At 45.5% G+C, this 27,040-nt stretch overlaps 1 protein-coding gene across 4 annotated transcripts in view; it reads left to right on the top strand.

The window, feature by feature from the left end:
- RREB1 (ras responsive element binding protein 1) overlaps window positions 1-27,040 on the top strand; it is a gene marked incomplete at its 5' end in the record, with an annotated part of 120,842 nt that overhangs the window by 70,982 nt on the left and 22,820 nt on the right. For all 4 annotated transcript variants that reach the window (XM_084281958.1, XM_084281957.1, XM_084281960.1 and 1 more), the window contains 3 exons: window positions 10,794-10,938; window positions 12,101-12,237; window positions 25,587-25,776. In XM_084281958.1, coding sequence (XP_084138084.1) covers window positions 10,794-10,938; window positions 12,101-12,237; window positions 25,587-25,776 — 472 coding nt within the window. The remainder of the gene's footprint in view (window positions 1-10,793; window positions 10,939-12,100; window positions 12,238-25,586; window positions 25,777-27,040) is intronic.

The following is a 27,040-nucleotide window of genomic DNA, read 5'->3' as shown; positions in this document are numbered from 1 at the left end:
GCACTGCTTGCAGCCTTGGACAGTATCCCCCTTCAGTTATCATTAAAGAACAGCAAAGGAAGTTAACACAAAAACACTAATGCTGAGATCTGATTAGAATCAAGCAAAGCAAGGAAGTGCAGAGTTAAGATTTATATGCTGACCTTAATTAGCTCCATTGTTCTTGAGAACCAAAGCGTACACAATGAGGAACATTATACTTGCATCTCCACAGCTCTTCGGTACCTAAACATAAGAACCACTTCCGTGAGCTTTTCAGCCCCAGATTTTGTGTGTGTGCGTGTCCTTTAATTAATACCTAAATCTGAGCTTGCACCTTGTAAGGTTGTGGGTTATTACGGTTTGGTTTTCTGCAGGCAAAGTGGGGACGCTCTGCCCTCAGTGGTCACTTCAGGTTTTGGGTATGAATCGTGCCGAGGGGAAGGTGGTCCGACATTGCTGGGTACTAACACCCTCCTCACAGGCAGTAACATAAATCTCCGTGTAACAGAGTGTATTCAGCATAGCTTAGTGCTGCTTTGTTACCCGTGTCACAGCTCAAATGAGCACAAGCCACTTGACAGATTAGACGCTAGTCGCAGAGCACATGGCTGCGGTGACCTTGATCTTTCAGCGTATGTACCCTTTCAGGAACATCACCTCCTCTAAAGGTTTAGTATTCCTGGGGATGTTACTTCCCCTTCTCACCTTGAAAGAGCCACAAAATAAATACAAGCTTTAACTTTGCAAGCACTAGAAAATCCAGGTGATCTTTGCAGCCAGTTGAGGGGCTGTTAGTCCTTTGCCATGAGCCTGACATTGTAGCGTGTCTTGTGGATATGTTGGCTCTCAAGGTTAACAAGCAGCGTGTCCAGATGGCATTCTGGTTTGTCTTCTAGGTCTGTACTTCACTGTGGGCAATTCTGCGTAGAAAATGCTGGTTGCTGAGAAAGTTTGCTGGGAAAGTTTGTCTGTTAGGGAAATCTTTGCTTAGCCTGTTGTGCGTGCATGTCAGAAATGCTTGCCTTGCTGCCCTAATGAGTGCGTGTTGAATGTTGTCTGAAGAGACTCCTGGGCCACGTACCAAAGAGAAGGAGGAAAAAGTCTATCTCAAACTGCATTTGTGGTTGCTGTCGTTCCACCTTTAATGTGTCTTCCAGCTTTACCTTTTCTCCCCCCAGTATCTAACCTGCTCGACCTGTTCTAGTTCAGCATGCTGCAACCAGCACACTGCAGTATGTGCCCCCTCTCGGGGTCAGCGGGTTTATTTTGCCTTTCTCTTTTCTCCCCTTTTAAAAATAAGCTCTTCATTCACTGGGGCCTTTCACTCGTGTTTTTGAGCTGTGATGTTCACCTGCACGATGCACAGCTTCAGAAAAAAAAAAAAAGAAAAAAAAAAGGTCTATAAAGCAGTAGCACCATGGTGCAGCTGGTGAATACCACCCAGAGTACAAGCGCTGCTTTCTCTTTCTTGAGGGCATCAATAGGTGTGCTGACTTTGTCAGGCTGCTCCCTTAGCTGAAGTTTTCTGAACAGTCTCGGTGATTTTTAGTAATTCCTCAGCACCAGCACTCCAGTGCTTTGTGTGGAAAGATGTCGTCAAGCAGAGGAGGTGTGCAGCTTCTGTGTGGGCCCAGCATCCTGAACTCCCCATGTCCTGCTGCAGTTTCTGCTGCCTCCTGTAAAGTAGCAGAAGTCGTGGGGGGACTGCAGTTTCCAGCGACTCTGCTGGACTAAAGCAGAGCCATGGAACGAGACGAGAAACCTTTTCCTGGTGCTGTGTGTGAGATCACCGCTGGTGAGGAAGGAGGACCACATGTTCAGGAACAGGAGAGGAAATGGCCTGAACACGTGAAGCCGGGCCTGCTAGGATGCCGTCTGCAGCGCTGGCAGGAGTTTGCACAACTTGTGTGTGCAGCGATAACCCTGACTTCCTTGCCCCTCGAGTCACTTGGTGACTGCAGATATCAGGGTTATGTGGAGACCCTGCTTTAACGAAGATGTGCTTGTTATCTGGCTCAGCTTCCTTGTTTGCAGGCCTGCGTGTGGGGGGGGAGGTACTGGGCTCCATCTGCGCAGCATCCCCAGCATGGCTGTGGCCCTGTGGCCGTCTATTTTTTCCTCCTTGAGCTGTGTGACGCAGCAAGTTGTTCTCTGCTCTGTGCCATCGGGATTGCTCAACACTGGAGTGTGACAGGGCAGCAACTGCACGAGGGCTCTGCCTGGTTCTGGGAAGTAGCTGAGGCTAATGTTTGCTTGGTTGTTAAAAGGGTGCGGTGTCGGGGGAGGCAGGACGTACCTGGGACTTCTTCAGCCTTGCTTGTTGTTACGGATAAGACCTTCTGACATCCCTTCTCTATTTTTTTTTTCTCTCTGATTTTTTTCCCTGATGCTAAAATTTAAAACAGCTTCAGTTGTCCTTACCATCTAGTCACACTTGTTTTACTGTGAACTTTAAAATCAATTCTGAATTTATTGATAAGCCTTTTATACCATGATAACTAAAGGAAGTGCCTGAAAACCACAAATTTCCAAAAAGATGAAAGAAAACAGCAGTTCAGAATGTCCCAGGCCAGGTTTTTCATACACTTTGAAAGCCTTTTTCCTGCTTAGTTTTACTGTTGTTAATAAACTTTTGTCTCCAAGCTTAAAGAAGCATGGGGGCCGCAGAGGGATCTTGTTTAATACTTATTAAAGAGTTTCTTACGGCTTAGAAGTCTCCATGCAGTATTTGGCAATGTTAATTTAGGTCTGCTCTGAATTTAATGCAGGCTGCAGGCAGGCAGTTTGGTGAAGTGATACTGGGAAGCTCAGACTGTATTTCTCGCCTCTTTTGCCCTCCCTTCTGCAAGGTTTGATGCAGTCGGCAAATGAATACTTTCTTTTGCTGTCCTTTGGTAAGCTTTGCTTTGGAGGCATGTTTTGAATCACTTCCCTGTCACAGCATCATCAGGCAAATATTTGTCTCCCTTTTTTTCCTTTGAGGTGTTCTGACAGCACTTCTGGTAGAGAGAACAGGAGTGACTGAGCCAAGCTGGGAATGCAGTTGTATCAATCCCAGCCTGTTACAACTTGCTGATTCTGCGTCGCAAGTAGTTGCTTAAATATCTGTGAATACAGCATAATTATTCAGAAATGGTACCTCCCCCCCACTTTTTGGATTTGTAGATCAGTATCTTTCCTCTCAGTCACGCTTGCAACTTGCCTTTATTCGGCAGCAAAGGAAAAATTTTATTCCAGGATAAAAATACAAAATACTTTGTGTGCATGCACATGTATCATATGTCTTTAGGTGTCACGTACTGGCAGCTGCATGGCACTGGTTAACTTTGCAGGCCAGCCTGGTAGTGCTGGAAGAGGTTTCTAGTCTGTTGTTTGAACCCAGTCACAGGTGGCTTTTGCCACCCTGGTGCTCCCAGGTAGTCTGGGCGGATCTAAATAATTACGCTCGTGTCACCCAAATGATGCTGCCTGCCACCCCGCTGAAAGGCTGGTTTTGCTGTGCCTCATGTCGCAGGGAGATGGACAGGCCCAGCAGCCCGCACTGGGCTCGGAGGGACACTGGCGGCACGTCTGCATGGCAGCACGTGGCTGCAGACACACGGCCAAAGTGAGTCAGTGCTTCCCCACCTGGTCCTCCCGGGACCTGTCTGCCCTGCCCGGGCTTTTCAGTGGAATCGCCTGCATTGCCATGGCGCTCAGCAGCTGAGCCCTGGAGATTGCAGGCTGTTCCCTTCGCCACAGGTTAGCATCCGTCACTGGCTAAGACTAGGCTGTTTGGTGGGGCTTGAAATCTGTTTTGAGATTGGTGTAAGAAAGCATTTCCCAAGTAGTTGAGTTTTTTGTGTTGTCACGCCTCTCAATTTGCTGTGAAGTGTGCTTGTGTGGCTTAGGGCTTTTGGGATCATTTTTGTAATTTTGAGGATAAAAGTAGCAAAGGAGCCATGGAGAAGAAAAACAGAAACTCATCCAAGTACAGATCAGGTTTGATTTGCAAAATTACCTGCATCTTTCTGGTTCCTGTGATTACAACTGGCAAGGGCTGAGTGAATTGCTCTCTTAAGTGGCTGCTGTTTGTAATTAGCACTGGAAATACATTGTCGATACAGATTCTGTACATGTTTTAACGAACAAACAACTGACTAAACTCTTTAACCCAAGGGTATAATGTTACTGTACTTTTGACTTAAGTTCCAGTCATATTCACGAGACACTAAGGAGAGGGTTAGCAGAAGTGTATTAAGTGATTGCTCCAAAAAATGCTGCTGCTTCACTTTCTGTTTGTTTAAGATTCATTTCCCATGCACGTCAAATAGCAGAAGCTTTGAAGCATAGTCCCCTGTGTTTTGCTACATTTCTGGACCATTTGGGCTGAAGTAAGATTTGTTAAGCAGAACAAAGCAACAGTGACAAAGCTGAGATGACATAGAAATTTCTCAGAGGAGACATTAGCAGTATAATTTTGAAGGCTGCCTTCTCTCGCTCTCTGAGACTTTTTTCATTTTGTGGGGTCCAAATAACATCATGGTCCAATTTGCATCCTGTGTGCACACTTCCTGCGCTCTTGTTGGTCCTGATATGGTGACACAAAGTTGAAACTTAGATAAAGCAAATGTTTGTTTGTTTGTTTGTTTTTAAACAGAAAGTTGCTCACATATTTAATGTTAGGTATGTTCTTTACTGCAGATTACTGAAAATATATATTTTTTGATTCTTCAGAAATTTTACTGTTATTTGAAAGTAGTAAAGTAAGTGAAAAATCTCAGGGTAGAAAACAGTGGAAGAAGTAAAGCAATTGTATCAACCAAATCATGCGTAGGGAATCTGACCAGCTCAGTCCTTCCCAGACTAGCCTGGTGAACTTGAGGAACTCTACTTCGGGAAAAAAATAATACAGTAGTATATTTTCAATAAGGTAAAGCCTAAAAAGCATTATTTTTTATTTTCATTCTGTGAGTGTCTTCAGATAAGTATCAGATGTGTGAGAATCATCCCCTAGATTTTGATACCAGACTGCTCAGAAGTCACAAGGGAGATGAGGAACAGCAATATGCAATTCAGTAGAGTATAGGGTACATCTAGTGGTAAAGTGGAGAAACTTAGAATAATATGTGGGATATGAAGCCAGAACCTGAACTTGATACTGTCAGATGATCTCTCTGGACTGATAATGCCCAGATTCATTGGCCTCCCCACTGTGTTTTCACAGAAGTGGAGATGTGAGGGAGGAGGAGGGTGTTTGTACATGCACTGGATCCTGTGCTCAAGAATTAATCTTGATTTAGATGCTGGGACTTTCCCAACCGGGCCCCAGTGAAATTGCTTGCTGCTCCCCCTCTGGACATGCTGCTCCTTCTAATCAGACCTACCTGGCATAAACCTCTTGACTGAAAGCCAGCAGTGCTTGTGCTGCCATGGTTATAAGGGAGAGGCTTTAACCCTGGACCCTGCTCAGAGGCTGTAGACCCACCCTTTTGTTCCACACCTTCCTTTTGCCTGGGCCTCTGGGGCAGGCATGCCCTTTTTCAGGGATGTGGAGCACATCGGCAGCCACGGAAACCTGGGGCGCACGGATGGTGCGGTTTTGCTCCCCAGAGACAGAGGTGAGGGATTCCCACACAAGCTGAGGCAGAGGGATGCTTCCTCCCCAAGAGCCAAAGTGGTGCTGCTCGGGTTATCTGCATGCAAAGCAGGAGCTCCTGGTTTTGTTCATAATTCAGCGGGACCCGGAGCTGGGAGCAGCTGTGTTGTGCAGTTGCCTCTTTCAGGATGCTTTGACTCCTGGTTCTAGCCTTGAGCCAGCCAGTCAAAACCTTCCCACGTTCTGGTTTTGGCACTGGAGATGTGGGCTGCCCTGTTTCGAGACCTCCAGAAAGCTTATATGATCAACATGCAAATCCCCTCTGCATTAAGAAAACGCAGCAACCCTTTTTGGAGACGCAGTAAAGATGGGGATGTGACCAATAGAAACTGCGTATCAGTTCAGTAGGGCACATGCTTCCCCCCCTCCCCGTGAGTCACCTCCCTTAGGCACTGATCCAACACCATCCAAGGAGAGAAAAAGGAGTAGGGCACTTGAGTTCTGCATTTGTTTGTTTTCACAAAAGTCTCTTCTTCAGTGAAAAGCAGTGAAGTATTCGCTTGCCACTGTTCTGGTCCAGTGTTCACCCTTCTGAAATCACGCTCTGCACTGCGCTGTTGGGACAAAGACTTACTGCCCATTTGTTTTTAGTTTTGTTTGTTTTTGTTAGTTTTTTTTTTTTTTTTTTTTTAGAAAAAAAAGAGCAGAAGTGAGGGGAATTCTTGTGCACTATCATCTTGGTCATTCTGTTCACGTGATGCTTGGGGGAAGAGGAAAGCTGTGGCACAAGAGGGGAAGCGGAAGGTGATTCTCCCAGGGAGGATGGAATTTTTCAGCTGCAGTGAAGCAGTTGAAAAATGTGGTTTTTTTGTGAGGGCCGACTGGCACACAGTCATAGCTCAGTTGGATCCTCTTGGCTCACCTGTGAAATTCTTTTTGTGAGGGGGAGGAAAGAGATTATGAGGAGAGCATTTTCACGTACAGCTGTGCTGTGAAAAGCAGAGCATGTAGTAAGTTATCTGCATTTTTTGCATAGCAATTCTTAAACGTTAAGAGTTCAGATCAGAGGTGGATCAGACCTTGTTTGGAAAATACTTGATTTCCTCTTGCCGTTTCAGGGTTATTCTTTGCAAATTCTTCTGGCTCTGTGTCTGGACTCATTCTAAATAGAGATCTATCACTTGCTCGGAGAGTTTAATCAAAGCCAACTAGCACATAGCGCTCAGAATCCTCGCTGGTATTAAGCACAGATTTTTGTCTCCTTCATTTCATCTTGTGAATCGTGGTTGCATTTTAGTGTTGCACGCCACAGAACTTGTCCAAGTGTGTGTGACCTACCTGCGTGCTGGGGGGGACTGATAACCACTGCATGCAGTGCAGTTTTCAGGACTCTGCGCCATCCTGAGCTTGTCTGCTGCTCGTGGGCTGCCCTGTAGGATGGCTCACAGCTACATTTCATTGATTTAAATTAGAAAAAAAGTAAAGTTCCCTCAGCTCTCCTGAGCCGAGGTAGTGGTCACTTCAGAGATGCTGGCAAGTGTTATTGTAAGCTGGTTCTGTGGCTGAACATGAGCATTTCCGTGCATGTCCTTATTTTGCCCTTCTTTTTTTTTTTCCTCACTTAAAGTGTTGAGTGTTTATCTTTATTTTTTAGAATTTATCAATGTCATATCATTTTCCTTTGTCACTGTAGATTCTGAAAGCCAGGCTGACTTATGAGCCGGACTTTCGCGTTCGAAGTATGCCAGTGTTGTCAGGCCAAAATATGTTGTTATAGTCACAATGGGAAAATAACTTCTAAGCACAGCTTTGTTCCTGTTCTTCTGGTGTCTTGGCAGGCTAAACAGTGAGGTCGAGCATTTTCAGTGTTACATGTAAGATCTAATCAAGGCAAACTCTTCTAAAGGAGAATAAGGCAACACTTCCCCCTCCCCCCCCCCCCCCCTTAGTTAGGAAACTTTTAAAGTAAAAGGAGCCTTGGTGAAGGGAACATCTAACTTTAAAAGAAAGTCTGTGGATGTGACTTGGCATCTTCTGCAGTTCAACCTAAGTTGGGTGATAAATGTTTTCTTGAGGCAGAATGACATCCATGTTGCAAGGTAAAAGAGGGAGATGAAGATTGTGTCTATCCTTTGTACTGCTCAGCTTTATCTTCACGCTTATCTTGGGTTGTAGCTCTAGTAATCTTTTTCCTCTCCACCCTTGACTCGATGTAGTGAAACTTGCTTAACCTGTCAAAGGAATAAACCTGCTTGCTGTAATGAAGAGGACAGGTTGCAACTCTCCTTGAGAACTCTGGAACCTGTTGCTTTGGTTTCAGATTTTTCTTTTTCCTTAATGATTGGATGCAGGGAGCTATCACAGTGTCTGTGATATTTGACCTACACAGTAAAAGTCAAAGGTGCAGTCAGGGTGTCTTCCTGTTTATAGCTCAATAGCTCAGGCTGCTTCCTTTCAAATATGCAAAGCTGAAACATGAAGGGATTACCGTATTCCCTGCTGGGGGTATGGATTCTGCTCATGCTTTTCGGGCATGGCAAAAGCGTGCATGGGAATGCAGGCAGGAGAACTGCAGGCTGGGGACAGCTGGTGACTTCAGCGCCAGGTGTAGTAGCAAAGCCCTGTCGCTGCGGTGCTGCACCCACATTAACAAGCCCTGCCTTATTAGCATGCATTATATTGCAAACACAGGTGGACTGCTTTTGGGACTTGCAGGAGCCGGTGTATTAGCATGGATTGTGTCAAGCCGGCCGGAGGTGCCAGGCTGGACTGGCACTCACCTGGAGGTCTCCACAGTTTCTCCTGTTGGTACACCCTGGATGTGCCATTGCACCCCTCTCACGTAGGAGCAGCTCTGTTGAAACAGGCAGAGTTAAGCAGATGGATGAACAGCAGGGAAAATAGCTCAGCCCTGAGGAAGCTGTTTTGCATGGGTAGCTACTAAACAGAAGTTCTGTATACTTGATACCAACAGAAAGAGACTTGGAAAGAAAATAGAAACAAAAAGTCCCACGCTTTAGGTATAGCAGTTTGTTGTTGTTGTTTGTTTTCTAAGTGAATGTGATTTAGCTCGACTGCTTTCACTCTCTACCTCTGTGAAAAGTTACTGGCCAAGTAATACTAGCTAGGTGTCAGCCAGGCTGCCAGAAGGGTGAGCGTGCAGGCTGTCTGTCTGTTTGGCTGGCTGGCTCTGTCTGGGGGGACAGGCACATGCAAAAGGGAGATCTCATCAAAACTAGAAAGCACTCTTTACCAAAAAAAAGAGAAAAAAAAAAAAAAAGGGCCAACAGACCACCTTCTGCATTTTGCTGTGCCTCTGGAATTGGATCCTTTGTTTTTGGCTGGTCGTTCCCAGTTTCTTTCCAGGTTTATCTGTAACCACTGTGGGCAGCTCTTGCTACCCAGCTGGCTGGACACATCTGCACACAGATGCTCTCTTCTTCTGGAGCCTCCCACACTGTGATCAACACATGTCACCAGCATCCATCCCCTGGTTATGTGACTGGTGAGGGTTACCAGGGGGCTCAGTCTGGTCCACCAAAAGGCTGGGAGCTGAAAGCTGGCAGCATCTGACCAGCCATGTTAATCTTGCAGTGGTTCTGATACATCCGGGGCTTTTGAATGCTGGCTGTTCCTACATAACACCCTCAGAAGCCCGGGTGTAGTTTGAGACAGTAATTTAGTTGGCTTTATCTAAACGTTCACAGATTGTGAAAGGAAACAAATAAAAAGCATTGTGCTGGGAGACAGTCATCCCAGCAGCTTCTGCCCGTGGGTCAGTTTGGTCCGGTGTGCTATCTTGCAGCATCATGCCCTTGGCATTCAAAACTAAAATTGATTTTATGTCATAACACCCAAGCAGTTATGAGGACATATGAGACTCGTTTAGATTACAACATTCTCTCATGTTTGAACATGATAGCGTGCAGTCAAGTGAAATGGCACTGTCCTGAGCTGAGTTGGTGGTGTGACTTCTGAAGGAGCGTGCCCAAATGCCATTAACATTGTCTCCCTTGTGCTGCTTTGAAGTCAGTCACACAGACAAAGGACACCTCTCTCCTACACTCCTATTTCTAACTATTAGAAGTGAGAATTTCCATCGCATATAGGAAGGTAGGAGCCTCAGTTAGATTATTTTTGAAAGCACTTGAGTACAGAAAATTTAAGGCCCAAGGCCCTACATCTGTTTTTTAAAAAAAGCGCTAGTTAAGCTTTGAGTACTCTGAAGAAGAAACGTAGGAGTAATACCTGTCATCTAACTGGGCGAGAGTACCTTCCTTGGGCTGCAAACACAGCAGACTGTGGGGCAAGTGGGGCAGGTGTGCAGATATTCGTGAGATTCCTTCCTGAGCCACTTCCTCCCTCGAGTTTATACACAGCATCAGGGAACCAAAGAGATGCACTAGATGTCTCTCGATCAGTCTGCTGGGGTTTAGAGACCCATCCTGCAGTGACGGTACTTGTAACCTGGGGCAAGGATGGATGGGCTCTGTGAAATCTTTTTTCCCTTTTTCAGTGCCTCTGTGACAAGAAATAGTCATGGTCCTTGGGGACAGGGGCTTGTGAACACATTTTGGCAATACTGAATTTCTCAAGCCATACCTGCTGCAGCTAAACAGTATTAGCAGATACATCCTGACTTCACATTTGCAGCTGAAATCTGATTTTGGGGTGCACCAGTATTCTGTGTTAAGGCTGAGAAGGAAATAGGAGTGCATGTAAGTGTCATTCTGACACTGGGGCATACCGATGCAATTTGGGGTATGGTCCGAAGCAGCAAAAAGGAGAGCCAGCTGAAGACAAGGCATTTCTTTTGCATTGAGAAAAGTGGGTGCTGAGCTGCAGGCTTTTACTTGCTTGACCACCACCAGACTGCGGCCAGATGTGTGGATCACCGCGTGGCTTTGGGCAGAAGCAGGGCCTCACGGGTGATGGGGGAGAGTTGCGGTGCTCCTGGGGCCAGGCGGTATCGGGGTGAGAGCCGTCCTGTGGGCTGGGGCACGGGGACAGATGCTGGGCTCTATGCCCACCACCCCGCACGCTCAGGGGCGCAGTAAAGAGCCCATGCTGGATCGTGCCCCAGCTCCCTTTCAGAAGCACGATGCAGTTTGTGGGATCTCTGCCGCGATCCTTTAAAGGCAAACCTTGGAGGAGTGTTGGCACTAAAATTTACGCGGACTTCCCGTCCCAATTATTTGCCCGCTGACAGTGTCGTCTTCCCCCTCCTGCTCAGGCACATGAAGATTCATGAGAAGGATCCAAACAGCACAGCGAGCACAACTCCCCCGTCTCCGCTGAAGCGCAGGCGATTGTCTTCGAAACGGAAACTTAGTCAAGATGCTGAGATGGACAGAGAGGAGAGGACGCCTGCAAAAAAGGTTCTTTACCAGGCATGCAGCGAAAGGCTTTCCTGGCTGCCTCCTAAACTTCCAGCTGCTGTGTTCATGCAGTCGGCATGGGAATACATAAATTTGGTCTTTGTTACAGCCCTGTACATTTTAAGATACCATGTTTTTCCTTTGTCGTCAGCACTGTTGTCTGAAATCAACAATGAATTTCTAATTTCAGAGACTGAAATAATTCCTTTTTTTTTTTCTTTCTATGCTGTTTATAAATTTCTGGTTTGCTTATGATTTGTATTAGCTGATGTTGAATGAGAAGAGGATGAACTATTCTTCTGCTACCATAGATTTTCCCCTATTTTTTCCCTTGTTTAATTATTAGTATTCTTGCAGGATAGTGACTGGAACTTTAAAAAAGAAACAGTGTTTACTTCAAAAGCTGAAAAAACTTAAGTGCATTTTTGTTTTGGTCTGGAGAAAAAAAATGTATAGCATGTTTCCCTTTTGCAGTAGCATAATCCTGCATTATTTGAGTTGCAAGAGCAACCAGAAAATATTTATTTGAAGGCTAGACATTTCCATTAGAGTTTTGTTTATGAAATATTTTATTGCATTTCAGTCATTTATACAAAATGTATGGTGACTGCCAAACTTAACTCAGCCCTTTCCACTTACAATCTCTAAATGGCGAACTAGTAGCAGCTCCATTTAGCTCAGTATCCCCTTGTTCCTGTGCAAGCTTTCTCCCTGTAATCAGAAGAGGGCTATAGAAAACATGCAGAAGTTCATTGCTTTTCCATGGACCACTTGAGTTAGCAGTTGGCAGTATTTCAGTGGCATAAATAATTTAGTCTGACAGCTCGCCTGGCTTTCTGAAGGGGGAGGAATGCTAGTTCAGTGGTATATAAACATAGGGGTTTATAAGTTGTTCCCATCACAGTTTCTCATTAGAACTGATATATCCGTGACTTAGCTGCACGCTTCATCTCTTGCTGAGCCTCCTTTTCTGTCGCGCGTATTCTCACATGTGCCTCTCACCCTCTTGCTGCTCCCGAAATGAGCCATTTCTGGTCACCTGCAGCAGAGTTGCTGGTGAAGCCCGCTGCTTTGTTTTTGAGAGGAGGACTTTGAATGGACTGCATATTGGGTTTGTTGCTTAAAATTCACTCTAGTGAGTTTTTTTTTCCTGTCTCTGAAGGTCGTCGAAGATGGTCAGTCAGGTGAAGGGGATAAGAAGGACGACGACGTTTATCACTGTCCAGTGTGTTTCAAAGATTTTTTTTGCAAGTATGCGCTAGAGTCCCACATGGAGACACATCCAGATAACTCGCTGAGGTAAGAAATAGGCCTGAGAGCATTTCTGGTCACCAGATGGTCTGAGGGAGCTTGCTGGGAAGGGGAGAGACCCAGGCGTCATTCAGACCTCTGCACTGTTAACTGTCCCCTGTTGTGATTTTGAGCTGTTTTTTAAACCCTTCTGCCTCATCTTATGTCACAAGGGTGCTGGAAGGCTTAATTTTTGGGGGGTAATTTTTTTTTTTTTTTAATACAGAAAATCTGCCAGTTAATAGCTGGGAATGTATTTAGAGGAAATTAAAGCACCCTTCCTCCCCTCCAAACTCATCACAGTTGTTATGTGAAACTGTAAAATGCCACCATCGCAAAATTTTAACAAGTTAAACTAAAGATGCTTAAAATAAAAGTGTTCAGGTAACAAACCTATGACATTTTTCTTCTTGAGGAAAAGAAGAAGACTGGATATAAAAGTTTTGTTGTTTGTCGTGGGAGTGAGTGAAGATAGATGAGTTTCTGGTTCCAAACTTTTTGTAAAATGTATTATGCTTTTCTGCCTGTTGAGGTTAGGGAATGTTTTGGATTTTGGCTTAAATCAGCATCTCTTAACAAGGAAAAATTAGTTATTAGTTGTCTGGGAAGGTGTTTCAGTTTAGTGTTTTCGTTCAAGTAATTGCTCCTGGGACTTCTGATACTTTTTTATTTCCTGTTTTTTACCATAGAAAAAAGTAGAGCCAGATACATGAAGATATAAAAGAGGTATTCCAAGTCTAGTTTAAACACGTAGAAAAGCTGCTATTTTATGAAACCAGATTATCCATTTGCAGAAGCTTGTCAGTGTTTTGGGCGTATTTTAGGACACTGGACTCTCCAGTGATCTTTCCAGAAGGTTGCAGAATTCAACATCTTGAAGTGTCAACATTCTTTCCTGAACACTTTGCCTTAGTACGATGGGATGGAGCAGACCTGAGGTTAACTTTTTTTTTTTTTTTTTTTTTTTTAAATCAGAAAGCCTTGGTAAATAAGTGCAAAACCATTTTTTAAACAGGCATTGTATGTATTGTAATTAACAGGGAAGGGATTTTAAAAGCTGTTTCTTAAACTTAGTCCAGCAAATAGTAGGTATTTAAATGAAGTTCACTGTTTCTGAAGTAAATCAAGTAAATTTTCATTGCAGGGCAAAACTAAAACAGTTGTTATTTAACCCCCACTGAAGAGTCAAGTGTATGGCAAAATTATCTCAGTGACATTTTAGAGAAAATGGTTGTATTATTAGGCTTAACCTGATGTTAGCCTCACTTTGAAGCTTCCATGAAGATACAACCTCGTTGCTAGGCCATATGCCATGAAGCTAAGTGGAGAGGTGTGTTCTGGCTTTGTGTGTTGGATAAAAGATAACAGAAGAGATGCCCTTCTAGCCTGGCAGCTTTACAGTCTGCTGCTGCAAGGCAGAAAGACACCGGCTGTGCAAACAGTGCTGTTCGTCTTCATGCAACTCTTCTGCTGGGATGGGGAGACTTGCTTTTCGGGAACTTTCTCCTGACATGGATTTTGTTACCCCTAGCTGTGTTGAGCAACAAAGGCTAGAATGTGTCCCTAAATCAAAGCCACGACTGTCGGTGTTGATTGTCAGGCTCTGTGGGCAACAGTTAAGGGTGGTGCTGGGATGCTGATCTTTATGGGCTTGTCTAGATGCTGGTAATGTTTTTTTTGTCAAATGTTTGGTTTAGCAATTTAAGACATTTCAGTGGAGATAGGACAAGACAAGGAAGCCAGGATTTCCCCTGATCAGCTAACGTACTCAGATGCAGCTTGCCCTGTCTATCTGGCTTAAAACACACCTTTTGTCCTGCTCTAGACAAGTCAAATGACACTGTCTGCTTGGCCCAACCTAGCAGAAAATCCTCTGGTAAGCAGTCAGGGCTGCTGTTAAGGTGACTCTTTCATCCCACAGAAGATGGGTTAAATCCTAGGCAGGCATGGGCTGCAATTCCCTGGTTCTGAGCTCTGCAAGACTGTAGGATTCAACAAAATATGCCAAATGTGGTGTGCCATTCTCAGCCCTGAGTTAGTGTGACTGAAATGATTCCTCTTGTGGGGCTTAGGGTTGTTTTTTTGAGTGAAAGAGATGAAGAAAACAAAAAACATGTTGCTAGAATAACAGAGCAGGAGGCATGTGTGTATGGGTGTGTTTGTGGCTGGGGAGCAAACTGCAAAGTGTTAGAAGGCATTCATCAAATCCTGGTGCTTCCTTATTGTAGAAGACAAGGAGGAAGAACTCTGCTTAAACAAAGTTCAAACAAACAAAAAAGCATACCGCCTGTGTTATGAGCAAAGGGCAGAGAGCAGAACATGCCCGGTCTCCTTTTATTGCCAGTATTGTAAAATTAGAGTCACTTGATCAGGACTTCTGCGAGGCAGGTATCAGATGTGCATCCCACAGCCGGATGCTCTGGGTCTGGCAGCTGGTTTGCGGCTACGGCCGTAGGTAGCCCAGCACAAACTGTTGTGTCACGGCCAAAAAATAAGCCGTGCTCTGTCAGCCTAGCCGTGCCTTTCCTGCTTGGACCACAGGGCAAACATCCTCTCTCCCGGAGCGAGGCATCTGTCTGTCCCTGTGGAGAAGCAGGAAAGGTAGGGCTGTCTGGCAGCCCCTGGGTGGGTGTGTGAGCAGCTAATTCACGGGGTGGGCCCGTACCCTTCCAGAGACCGTCAAATGAACAACCGGGAATCGCAGGGTTAGCTGTTCAAAGGCGGATGAAAAGACATCCCGCATTGTCCTCCCGAGGAGGGCTTTTTCATGTAAAGCCCCGAGCTGGGAGCACCTCATTGTTTACTCGCAGCAGAATAAACAATGCTTAATCCATCGATTGTGTGAGAGAGGCTCCCGCTTGGGAGAGTCTCTCTCGATTATGTAAAAGCCCAAATCGGGCATCTTTGTCTCCTAATGACGGTAAGAAGTGCCCTGCTCCAGGGAGCGAGAATAGGGCCCTTTGTCCCACAGACAGCGGGCTGCGGCACTGCATATCCTGCGCGCATTACCCCCCGGCCAGCCTCTGTCCCTTTGAAGCCCTGGGACCCGCACCCCAATTAGTGACACCAACTGGTCCCGGCGAGGCTGCCTGCATCCCTGTTAGCCAGGGGGAGCCGCACAGCGGTGCTTTCTGAGCCTCCCTACCTGGATTATTTAAAGCCGACAGCCATTTCCCTGCAGCCGGGGCCTCAGGACACCGTCTATTTTGGTGAGTTTGTATCTGAGCGTCGATATAATTAGCAGGGCGCTGAAACGCCGGGCAGCCAGTAGGGAAAATGAGAAACCTCGCGGAGCGGGGTAACTTCTCTGGAAACTTTTGTGGCTGAGGGTTGCTGTCAAACATGGTAATGTGCTTGTAAAGGTCGCCTGACAGGCAGCGCTGAGCACCATCAGCAGCCCGAGCGAAGGAGACGTGAGGATTTCCTGGGGAGAAGCCTCTCGAGGCGCTATGTGAGGTTTCTCTTCTTTCCCTTGGCAAGTACAATGGAACAGGCTTAAAGTAAAACGTGTGGCTTTTAAAAAAGTACATACACTGAAAAATTCCTCCGTTGGGTTTCTCTGTAACCAGAGCATACCCTTTTCATTTCCTCTCTCTCTCCTCCAGGAGGCTTCTTACAGTACTCTCTGTACCAGCAGCTGAGGTTTTTTTAATTTTCCTTCCTCAGCAGCAAGGAGACATTTACACTGCTCCTTGTGGCCGTGCATCTTTCCGCGGAGAGGAGGAGGGAGGTGGTGATAACATGGCAGTTCCCACCTTTCACAGAGGCATGTTTCAACATTAGCTCTCAGCAAGGACAGATTGTACAGTTTGAAATGTGGTAAAAGCCTGTGTCTTAATGAGCACTAGGTGGACTTTTTGATCACACTCCGTTAAGTGTGGTGTTGCTTACAATAACAGGATTTGTTTCTGCTGACTTTTTTTATAGGAACCAAGCAGACAGGAAAAGAAAAAAAAAAAAAAAAAGACATTGCAGGGTGTGAAAGACACTGCCTGCCTCAGTCACTGAGCTGACCTAGAGACCAGTACCAGTAGATGCCTGTTGCCATGAATGGATTCAGGGTAGATGAAGTTTTCTGACCTTTTACAGAGCATGTCCAAACAGTGATATGATCTATTAAGCTCCGTAACTTGCCAAATCCCAGGCATATTTTCACAAGAACAGCAAAAGCAGTTCTCTTGCTCCAGGGTAATGTACTTCTGTAAAACTTCCAAGCAAAGAACCAACAGCCATTCACAGTCTACCTTGTTCTTCAAACTAGCCTACCCAAGTTTTGCTGAAACTTGTAAAGTCAGATTGGCTGGAGGTGAACACCCCCATAGAAAGCTGTTGTTTTGAACAGTTAGATCAGTAAAAGATACAGCAACAGAGCAGCTCAGGACCTGGAATGAAAAGTGTCAGGACACCCTGACCATTGGAGTTTGTTGTCATCTGCCTGCAGTTTTGCCAGGGTAACCGCTGTGAGCTCAAGTTTCTGAAAACACTCCCAGGTAGGAAATGCTGCTGTGGTGGCCTGGTGTAACATGGCTTTGCTCAGAAGGAAGGTGTATAACTTCAGTGCTCTGAGAATGGTCTCCTTGACTCCGTGGGTAAATTGTTTCATGAGATGTTGCATGGAGCTTGTGATTCAGTCAGTCTCGTCACCAGGCTCCCCCCTTTGCCAGCACACCGCTGTTCTTCAGCGCATGGTGTCAGGTGGTCAGATGGTACTTGGACCTGCACCCCAATACCAGCCATTTTAGCTAATGCACATGAGCAGCCTATTTTAAGTAAAGTCAAAACCAAGTGGATTTTGAGTCAAAATTATTCCAGGTACTTAGAATGTTACATGTTCATTGCCCAGTTACCGTTCTTCACAGTGGTTCTCTACTTTGGTTTTGGGGAGATAAAATACCCAGGAAAATAAAACACTTATTTTAAAGTGTACTGAGATTATTATTTCATTCTTTGCCAGCGGTAGAAAAGACTAGTACAAGACTGAGTTGTGAACAGAGCAGCAATGTGACTGAGTAAAAGTACATTGTACAGGATGTAAAAACAAACAAACAAAAAACCACCCCCCCCAAAAAAAACACCAGAAAAAGCCCCTTAAGTTTCATTCCTGTTTTTGCCAATGCCTACTTAAGCAACTTTAGGAATTCACTTTCTCTCCTTATATAGTACAGAATAATCCTGCTGACTTCAATTTTGTGAAACACATTGCTTTCTACACACAGTCATCATTTTGTAGGAAGGGGGTGTTAGTGACACTGAAAAATTAAGAGTGAATGTGTTTGAAAACCAAATGTTGTATGCAATTTTTATTATTTGTGAGCCAAAACTACAGGTTTGTGGTGAGAAGAGAATTTTCTTCCTAGTAGTTGACATCACTGTTACTGGAAGCAACTTTGAGCATGAATGACAAGTAGTCTTCATGTGGCATTGTGAAATACCATACTTTTCCATCTTGATCACAAGCATTGGTGTGTGCATAGATAAGTCTCATTTGTTGTTTGCACTTCAAAATATGAAACTTGAGCTCTTACTATGCTGCTGGATAATTCTGAGGTTGTTGTAACCTGCACAGCTGTTGAATACAGAGAAAGAGAGAGAGGGGATGCTCTAGCATGGACGTGTCATGGACTCCTTGACCTTTGGTTTTGGCACTCTGTAGCCCTGACACTTCCCTTCTTAGTCATTGCTTTAGGTTCTACCAGCAAGGATAATTTATGTAGGAATGTTTGCTAGAGTTACCAAGTGCTAACTGCTCCAAGACTTCTTATAACCAAGGACAGAGACACAAGGGTCAGTTGTGTGGCATTGCCAGCTGGGCCAACTCTCCTGTGCTCAGAAAGCTGCTTGCTTGCTTGGTACCTGGCTGAGAAAAACTAGGAACTGAATCCTGATCTCTGTTCCAAGCATATTCAGTGCAGGAGCAACTCCATGAGCCAGCTGTTGGCAATAAAATCCAGCTCTGGTAAATAGTGGGATCAAAAATATGGCATGGTACAATGCAACTCTTAATGCCCATAAGGCAAAGGAGGGGGGGTGCAGGAAAGCTGGTGAGTGCATCCTTTTACTGAGCAAATAAAAAGGGGAAGTAAAATCTGTGGGTTGAGCATCTGTCTGTATGCTGTCTTGCAAAAGCAGACCAGAATTGCATTTTAAGTACTTTCTGAAGTTTCTGCTCAGAAGAGAGAGATGGGAACCATCTGAAGAGCTGCGCAAGTCCGGCTCCATCCCAGAAGTGGTCAGCTCACACCACGGAGCTCGTTGTGCCACAGGACTGGGAGTCCAGAGCAGCCGGGTAAAAATACCAGATAGTGAATGGACACAAGGAGTGACGCTCTCATGTGAAGCTGTGTGGTGTGTCACATGGTGGTGAATATCTTAGCTCGGTTACCAGAATAGAAAGTGGGTAAAATGCAAAGCTGACTGCAGAGGAAAGCTTCTCGTAAAAGGGAATACAGGAGGGAAAGAGGGCTGAGCCAAAGTGGGTTATTAGCATGCCTGTCTGGTCCCGATGGCCAGGGTTTGTTTATACGCACACTCTCTCCAAGTACTGGCTGCTGCTTATTGTGTTAACAGTCATGTCTGCGTGCTGAGCATAGCTTACCTGTGAATGTAGATAAGGGCAAGTGTGTTCAGTCCAGATTCGGCTGCGCCCATTTGTGAGCCCTGTTGTCACCAGTCGATGGTTGTAGGATAGCCAAGTGCCTGTAGATGTGTTTCTTCTTACGTGACTTGGTGAGGAGCGTTAGTTTTATTTTTTAAAAGCCTGTTGGGCATGCACAGACAGTTCATTACAGTGTTAGGGAAAAGTGAGATCTTTTTTTCTGATTCGTCTTTGCTCACACACAAAGGAAGTCGAAAGATGTCACAGATGGATATTTATGCCAAAAATGGCTCGTGCCTGCTTTCTAAACCGTCTGGTGGTCGACCCCACTTGAGGAGCTCTGGCAGTGGGAGTCACAACACCCCAGGACTGGTGCTGGGACTGGTGCTGACTGGTGCTGCGGCATGCTGACAGGTCTCTGAAGCACGGCAGCACCCCGCTTCATACCGGGCCCACATCGGCTCCTGCGCGATACTTTTCTCGCCTGGACCAAAGCGCGGCTGCAGGAATGCGCACAGCGTTGGGCATCCCCCTATAAATAGAAGGCCTGGCAGGGTGGTTTCAGCTTTTGCTACAGCCAGGCATGGCTTCTCTGGGGGAGAGGATGAAAGGGAGATACGGGGTATGCTGGGAGCAAAGTCAGACGCACAGTGGGGAGGCAGGAGATAGGACAAGTTAAAATAAGTCCCTCCTTCATGGGAGGCAGCAAGCCCTGCAGTTGTGGTCCCCTGTGCACCTCTTGGGAGCTGGCTCCCTGTGCTGTCGTGCAAACCCCATAGCACAGACCTGCAGCAGGGTTCCAGCGGGGTTTGCCCCTGTTCTGTGCTGGCGGGAGGGAGGAAGAGTTGTTGGGTGAGGAGGAGGCAGAAGAGCAGCAAATCCCTCGGGGCTGGACACGCTGTGATTCTGGGGGGACCCGCAGGGATCCCTGGGAGGGAGGCAGGAGCAGCGTTCACAGCGCTGCTGCTTTTCCATCACTCATCTGCAGCAAGTGGGGAGATTAGTGCAGCTGCTGGATGTTGTTTCCCAGGGCCCTGGGTGTGGAGGCCAGGAAGGGTTTTTCATCCAAAAAGAGATGAGTATCTGGACCTGGGTGGGGTTGCACAGGAGCAGAAACCAATTTGCTCTCTCTCATCTCCCTCCCCTTGCCTTGCCCCAAAAGAAGTGAGAGAGAAGTAAAGAAACCTTGCTCCTGAAGGGGAATACATCTGTAACCTGACATTTGAAAGCCCTTACGTGTTTAAAACCATCCCTTCTCCACCCCCATGCTCCTCATCAGTCTCCTCTGCAGCGCTTTGCTGGCGGTGGCGAGGCTGGGAGGCTGCTCCCATCCGTGGGGCAGGCAGCAGGCAGCTGGAGGCAGTTGCCCACCCTTCTCTCATGCCTACTTGTAGGCACATCCCTCCATGGATGGGAGCCCAGCTGTGTTCATTTTCGGTCAGGGTAGAGTTTCCTTTGCTCATAAGGAGAGCTGCGCTAATGTGAGGCAGAAAGGAGAATAATACACAACGAGGGTGGAAATTGATTTAGGGTGCCTATTAGAGATTTAAGAGGGAGGAGTTAGGTGATTTAACAACCTAACTGTGTATTAATGACTTCTGTCTCAGGATATGTTTCATCCTTGCTTTGTTTTCCTTGCTTCTGTTTGTGGCAGTTGCTAAAGAGCAGAGTCAGGAAAGGAAAAAGAGGTACCAAGCTTTTTATTTTAGATAAGGCCTAGAAGTTTATTTGGTTTTACTTGTTAATGCCCACAAAGTGTGCAACGCAGTGTTAGTGAGCTATATGGGTGAAGACTACAGGTTTTGGTCTACTCGTGAATGTTTTCAGATACCTAAGTACAAGAACACTACAGAGCACTTTTCCCACAAGTCTCAGATGAAGCTGAGTGTGCTACGTGTTTAATACCTTGGTGAGAATGATGGATATAACTATTTGGCATTTGAATCTTGACTACTGAAATGCAAAATCTGTAAGGATCAAATTAAAAGCCTTTGCTATTTGACTGCATCACCCGTGATAAAAACCAGGGCTGATGAATTTTGCTTGAAATTTGTCATTGGTCTCTGCATTTCCTTTCTAAAATGTCTTTCCTTTTCCTAAAAAAAAAAACAAAAAAAAAAAACAAGCTACTATTTTCATTGCTGGCAAATTGGAATTGGCCGAGAGGGGAGTGTAATGCAAGGCAACAGGCATTACTTATGTAAACTTTTCTTGCATAGGTGCCGCTTGTCCTAAGTGTAGCAAATCCTGGCTTGCCTCTTGAACAAGCTGCACAAAGGATTGACTATTTCTTAAAGCATGTTAAAATGCTTTTATATCCTAATTAGCATTACAGATTTCAAGAATATTAATTTATTTTAATGGAAAGCTCTTTAATGGTGTGTTTTTACATAGAAGCTTTGTCTGCATTTTCAAAAAAAAAAAAAAGTGCAACAGTGTAGTAATAATTAAACAGACTCGCCTGGTGTGATACGTGGACTGAGCACCAAGGTCAGTCTGGTCATTGCACTGTCATTGCAGTTGCCTTAGGCTTCTGCTTTTGTGTTTCAGCAGTTCTCTTTTTCTCAGCCACTTGATTTGTGCACCTCTGTCAGCAAGCTGGAGTCCTAGCGTTGCACTCGCTTCATACAGGTATGAATGACTGTAACGTAAAGGCTACTGAGAGTGGAGCTCACTGGAAAGCAGTCTTAGCTGCTAACAGCAGGTTTTGCTTATAATTGAATCTCTGTTTGGAACCGAACGGCTTTCCTCTCTGTTCTGTAATCATATTTATAGAAGAATGGAAAATGGTGGCCAATGCCAGCAATCACATGATAACACGACAGCTCTTACTTGGTACATCTGGAAACTTACCTTGCAAGTACGGTGCTTTTATCTGCACTCAGGTGTTGAGCCATTGCTCTGCCTGTTCTGCTAACACCCTCAGAACCTGTTCCCATCTCTGTTCTTTGCAGTCATACCATCCCTGTTTGACTTGGCACTACACGTGGGCAGACTTGTGAAACTGTAAGGAGAGGGGTTTTGTTTTGTTTAAGTTCATCATGAGCAAAGTATTACCATATGTTTCAGATGCTTTATTTGATATGCTGGACTTTTCAGACTTTCCACATTAATTCTCCATTTTTTAGAAAGCAGTTTAAGCAAGATGAAGAAAAATGTCCATATCACCTAGGATTCCTTTCTCTTTGCTTCTTAAACTGTGTTTCTGGATTTAAAAATATTGTAGGTATTGATACTACTTAAAGAAGGAAAATAGTACTGATGTCAAAACAGGCAAATTAATGGCTAGGCTTCCTTAAAAAAAATTAAAGCTGCCAGTCAATGCATTGTTAGGCATGGCAGCCTTCTCCAATTTAAATTAACACACGAGTTAGTCAATACAGCACAATGCTTGCCTTAACTAGTTCGGTTTTGAAGCTCCATACCTGTAAGTTTTCCTTGGAGGTGGTACACGTCCTTATCTACATCTGCAGTGCTAATTGTATTCAAAGCTTATTTAATGTCACTGGGGAGAAACTCAGATTCCCGTAGTCCCTGAGGTGCAGCAGGGGGAACTCAACAGAAAGGCACGAGAAAAAAAATTTAGTGCATGCGGCTGGGCGACTGGGCGCTGCGTCTGAATTAGCCAGCACCCATACTGGAATGACGAGCCCAAGTGAGGTCTGAAGGGCCTGAGGGACCTCCTGGGGCCAGCAGCTTGGTGGCACCCCATAGCACCAGGGGCAGCTTCACGGTGATGTCCTTCGTCCTCGGTGGGTGGCTGGGGCGCAAGGTGCCAGCCAGGGCACTGGAGCTCGCCTGCAGTGCCTGTCCCAGAGGGGCTGCCCCAATTGTTCCCCCTGAGGGCTTTCTCAGGCAGATTTTACTCCATCTCTCTGAACTCCTCACAAACAGGTGTTATTGGGGTTGGTGCTGGCATCTGGGAGGCATTAGGGCCAGGACCATGGAGGAAGGGGTACGCTTTCCCCCTGGGGTACGGGGATAGCAGGGGGTGTCCATGGCTCCAGTGTGGTTCCCTAAGCTGCAGCACCAGCCGAGCTGAGATGGGCAGCACTGATGCTCCCTGCAGTGCCTGCATCTTGAGATGACAGGCATGATTTATCTGCTTGTTTCTTTATTTTTTTAGCCAGGATCTTGGTTTCGGCCTAATGGGAAAAAAAAAAAAAAAAAGAGTTCAATCTTTTTTCCTGACTTTTTGCTTGATCCCAACAAGAAAGAAAAAAAGAAGACTAAGGAGGAAAGAGAAAAACCCAGAGGAGTATTTAATTGTATGCTTTATGGAAGAGAGAAGAACACGTATGCCTTTTTCAGAAATAAGGATTTTGTTTTGGGGGAGGGAGGGAGGTTCTTTTTGCATGAAAACACCATTTTTAAATTGCAGATTTTTACTCTCCTGAGACGTAATAGTTGATACAGGTGTACTGCGAAGGCCTTTCACACGCTCTGAAAAGATCTGGTCTCGGGTGCAGCTTTTGACGGGAGCCCTAGGTAAAGCAATGCTGAAAATCAGCCTGCCACAGCCAGTGCAGGGAGCGCGGTATGGACGAGGTGCCTGGGGGGCTGGCAGCTCGCCCAGCAGTGCTGGCTTCTGCTCAGCCCAACCCTTGGGGGCACTGTGGTGGGTGCTGTCTCTCCGGGAAGGGAGCTCTGCAGTCCCCTCCGCTGTAGCTGTGCCTGCCCTGTCACACGCAAGGGGACACGGCCAGCACAACGGGTCACCGGCCCAGGGGAGGCCAGGCACATCAGGGACCCCTGGAGCTGCCTCGAGGCTCCCAAGGAGAGGGCGAGGGTCTGTGTCCCTCCGTGGAGCAGCTGGGCTTGCTCATGGTCCACGTGCTGAGGTACCAGGAGGAGTGTGCCAGAAGCGCTGCTTGCTTTCACAGCGGGCTTTTTCGCCACCTCTAAAACAGGGTTTGTTCTGGCAGCACGCGAGTTCTTGAGGTGGCTGCCCTAACCCTGTGGTGCCCTCCTTCCCCCAGTGGTTTTGGTGGTTGTGTGTTATTGTTTTCCCCGAAGATGAAAGCTTTGCATCACGGAATAGGTACTGCCTGTTGGCGGTACTGCCAGGCGAGCTGTCCCGGTGCTCGAGCAGCGCTGCACGTTGGCATTGCCCCCACACCACCAGAGACGGCTGTCACATTTAGCAGGTCTCTTTAAGGGAACACTTGCCTTGTAAACGGCTGTGGCTCTGTGTTTAAAGGAATGCCAGCACTATGCTGGCAATGATTATAAAAAGGTAGGATGCGAGTGAATTGACAGGGGAGATAAAACAGATTAAACCTGCAGTGCATAATATTTATGTCCCAGCCTTCTGGGTACCGTGATAACAAAAGCAGTGGTACATATACTTCACACTTGCCTCTTTCACCACTCAGAGACTACGAGTCCGATTGCTTTGTGAGTGACTCGGTTATCTCTTCACTTTCAGGGAATAAAAGAGGTCTGTGGAAGTTTATGTAGTGATAAAAAGAACAACAATGGGAGTTTGTTAGGGACAGGACAGGGAGGGGGTTGTTTCAGGATTTTGTCAGAACTCATTTCTAATTGCAGGATGTTTTCTTAATGAGTAGGCACATGTCCTTTTCCTTGATGTGGAAGGCAAAGACAGTATGGGGAGAACTAAAGAGGGGAGAGACGTGAAAGACTCCTAGTGCAAATAATATTCTCAGTGACACAATCTGTCTGCTTCACATTCACTGGTACTCTCTTCCGTGAAACTCAAGCGTTGGTCGCAAGCTGGAGGTGTAACCACGAGGAGCCGTGTTGAGTGAAGCTGTGTGTCACTTGTTGGGTTCAGAGTGGACGCGCTCTGTCGTGCTGCGGGGCTCAAGCACCCGGTGTTTCAAAGTGCTTGTTTGCTGACACGTTGGCCAAATGTCGCTGCGTAGTCCTTGCTGCCTCGAGCATAGCTGCGTTTCCCGTACCTTTGATTGTTTCATGCAAGTCTACTGTGCACAGGAAACTTTTGTTTGGATGAATGTGTGAAGAGAAGTGAAGAAAAATCCTGTGTGGACAGGAGAAGATGTTTCTTCTGCATTTTGGGGGGCTCACGCTGTCTGCGATGGACATATATGAGTGTCAGAAGTCTTGAACGTGTTTCAGGTCTTCCTCCTGGCCCTCCTCCCCTTCAAGAAGCATGCATTTTTCTTTTATAGAAAGTTTATTTGTCGTAAAAGCTTTGAGAAGAATCAGTGGAAGTTTATGGAAAGGCAGTGCATTTGGGGAAAATTCACATGCAGGAATTTGAGTGGTATGCAGTAGCATGTTTTAAGTAGTAGTTAAAAAGGTGCTACCTAGACATTTGCAGCTGTGTGCTGTCTAGGTCTGTTTTAGCCTTTCCTTGTCACTAATGTTCTTTGTTGTTGTTTTTTATCTTAACAGTACTTTTAAGTAAAAACTTGGGGAAATGAAATGTATAAAGTCATCGAAATATTTTATGTTGGATAATGAGGAAAGTTGTCAGGAGGTTGTAATCGTAGCTGCCACTTTACTGTCTGCCCATGTGTGATGTTCAGTTCTCATTTGCTCTATTCTTTGAACTTCCAGTGAACTTAATGGCCAGAAGCTGGTAGAAAGTGACTGTGATTGAAATGGTCTTTCTGTGGCAATAGTTTTCTGACGTGCTGTGGCCTTGTTCTCCATTTAGCAGGTTCTTAGTACCATGGGGAAAGCGGAAGGAGGCCAGCCTAATGTGAGACGAATGCTAGTCCTTATGCTTGCAGCATTCCCTAAGTCATTTTTATTTTATTCCTTTCCTTTCCAGGTGTGACATCTGTTGCATTACCTTTCGTACTCATCGGGGCTTGCTGCGCCATAATGCAGTTATCCACAAGCAGCTTCCCAGAGATCCCACCGGAAAGCCTTTTATTCAGAACAACCCTTCAATTCCAGCAGGCTTCCATGACTTGGGATTCACGGACTTCTCCTGTAGGAAGTTCCCCCGCATTTCTCAGGTACACTTTGTTCTTAGTAGCTTAAGGTACCAGCTGATACTGTGCCTGTTTTCTGAATTCATTGAAAGACTTGACCTTGATCCACCAGAGGCTGGATATACCATACTCTGTGGAACCCACATTACTGCTGTCTGCCTAGGCTTCAGACACTTCCTTTCATTTTTCATCTAAAGAATATTCACCTCTTTCCTTCCTTCCTTCCTTCCTTCCTTCCTTCCTTCCTTCCTTCCTTCCTTCCTTCCTTCCTTCCTTCCTTCCTTCCTTCCTTCCTTCCTTCCTTCCTTCCTTCCTTCCTTCCTTCCTTTTCTTCCTTTTCTTCCTTTTCTTCCTTTCTTTCAGTATTCCAGTGGGTAACTATTGGTATGAAGATCTATACATGTATTTTAAAGGAAAATGGTGGTGGTGGTAGATCCTTGCCCTTCCCATCCTGCCTATTAGTTCTCTCCTTCCTCAAACCATTTCACATCTAAAATCAATAGGGAGGAGACATGGAAGGGAAGGCATTATTTATTTTAATTTACAGCAGCAAGGATGTAGTTGTGGTGTGAAATATTTTTATCATGAAAAACTTTGGGAAATCATCTTACTTACAAAAGGGTGACCTCTTCAGTGACTTCTTCATGAAACATCCACAAATACATTGCTACACATTTGTGCTACATTCCTTATATGAGGTTTGAACGTTTTGCACCTTTGAGGGGAAGAGACTAGGAAAAGGCATGGGGTAGCCTGTAAACATTTTTTCTGAGATCTTTAAAGCTTTCTATTAGATTATATTATTCCTCCTTCTTTCAAACTTTGCCTGTCTTAGTTATTGTGGGTCTAGATGAAGTTGCTTAACTACTTAAAAAAAAACAAAAATAGAAATCAACAGCACAATTCAGCAGGATCGTGCTTATTCGCAATCTGTACTTTTCTTACTCTCCTTGGATTAAAACATTGATTTCCAGCTCTCCTGGCTGCAAGGTGCTAGACCTGAAATTTGTCACCAGTCCAGGAGAACATGTACGTCATTCTGTAACTCTAGTAGAATTTTGATGTAAAAGTTGCGTATTGAGGAGGAGAGAGGACTTTGTAAGCAAATTGGTTTTATTTTATTTGTGGCAGTCATTTGAAGTTACTAATGGATTTGAATGTTGGGACTGCCGTTTTGAAATAGTTCTGATTGCACTGAGAGGCATGACCTACAAGTTAGCAGAACAAAGCATGTACAGTGTACATAAAGATCCTACCAGCCCTATACTTAAATTATCACTTGTGCTCT

The sequence above is a fragment of the Netta rufina genome, assembly GCF_964035555.1.
Source record: "Netta rufina genome assembly, chromosome: 2".
NCBI lineage: Eukaryota > Metazoa > Chordata > Aves > Anseriformes > Anatidae > Netta > Netta rufina.
The sequence above is the reverse complement of the archived record's forward strand: the minus strand, read 5'-3'. Positions and strand labels throughout refer to the sequence as shown.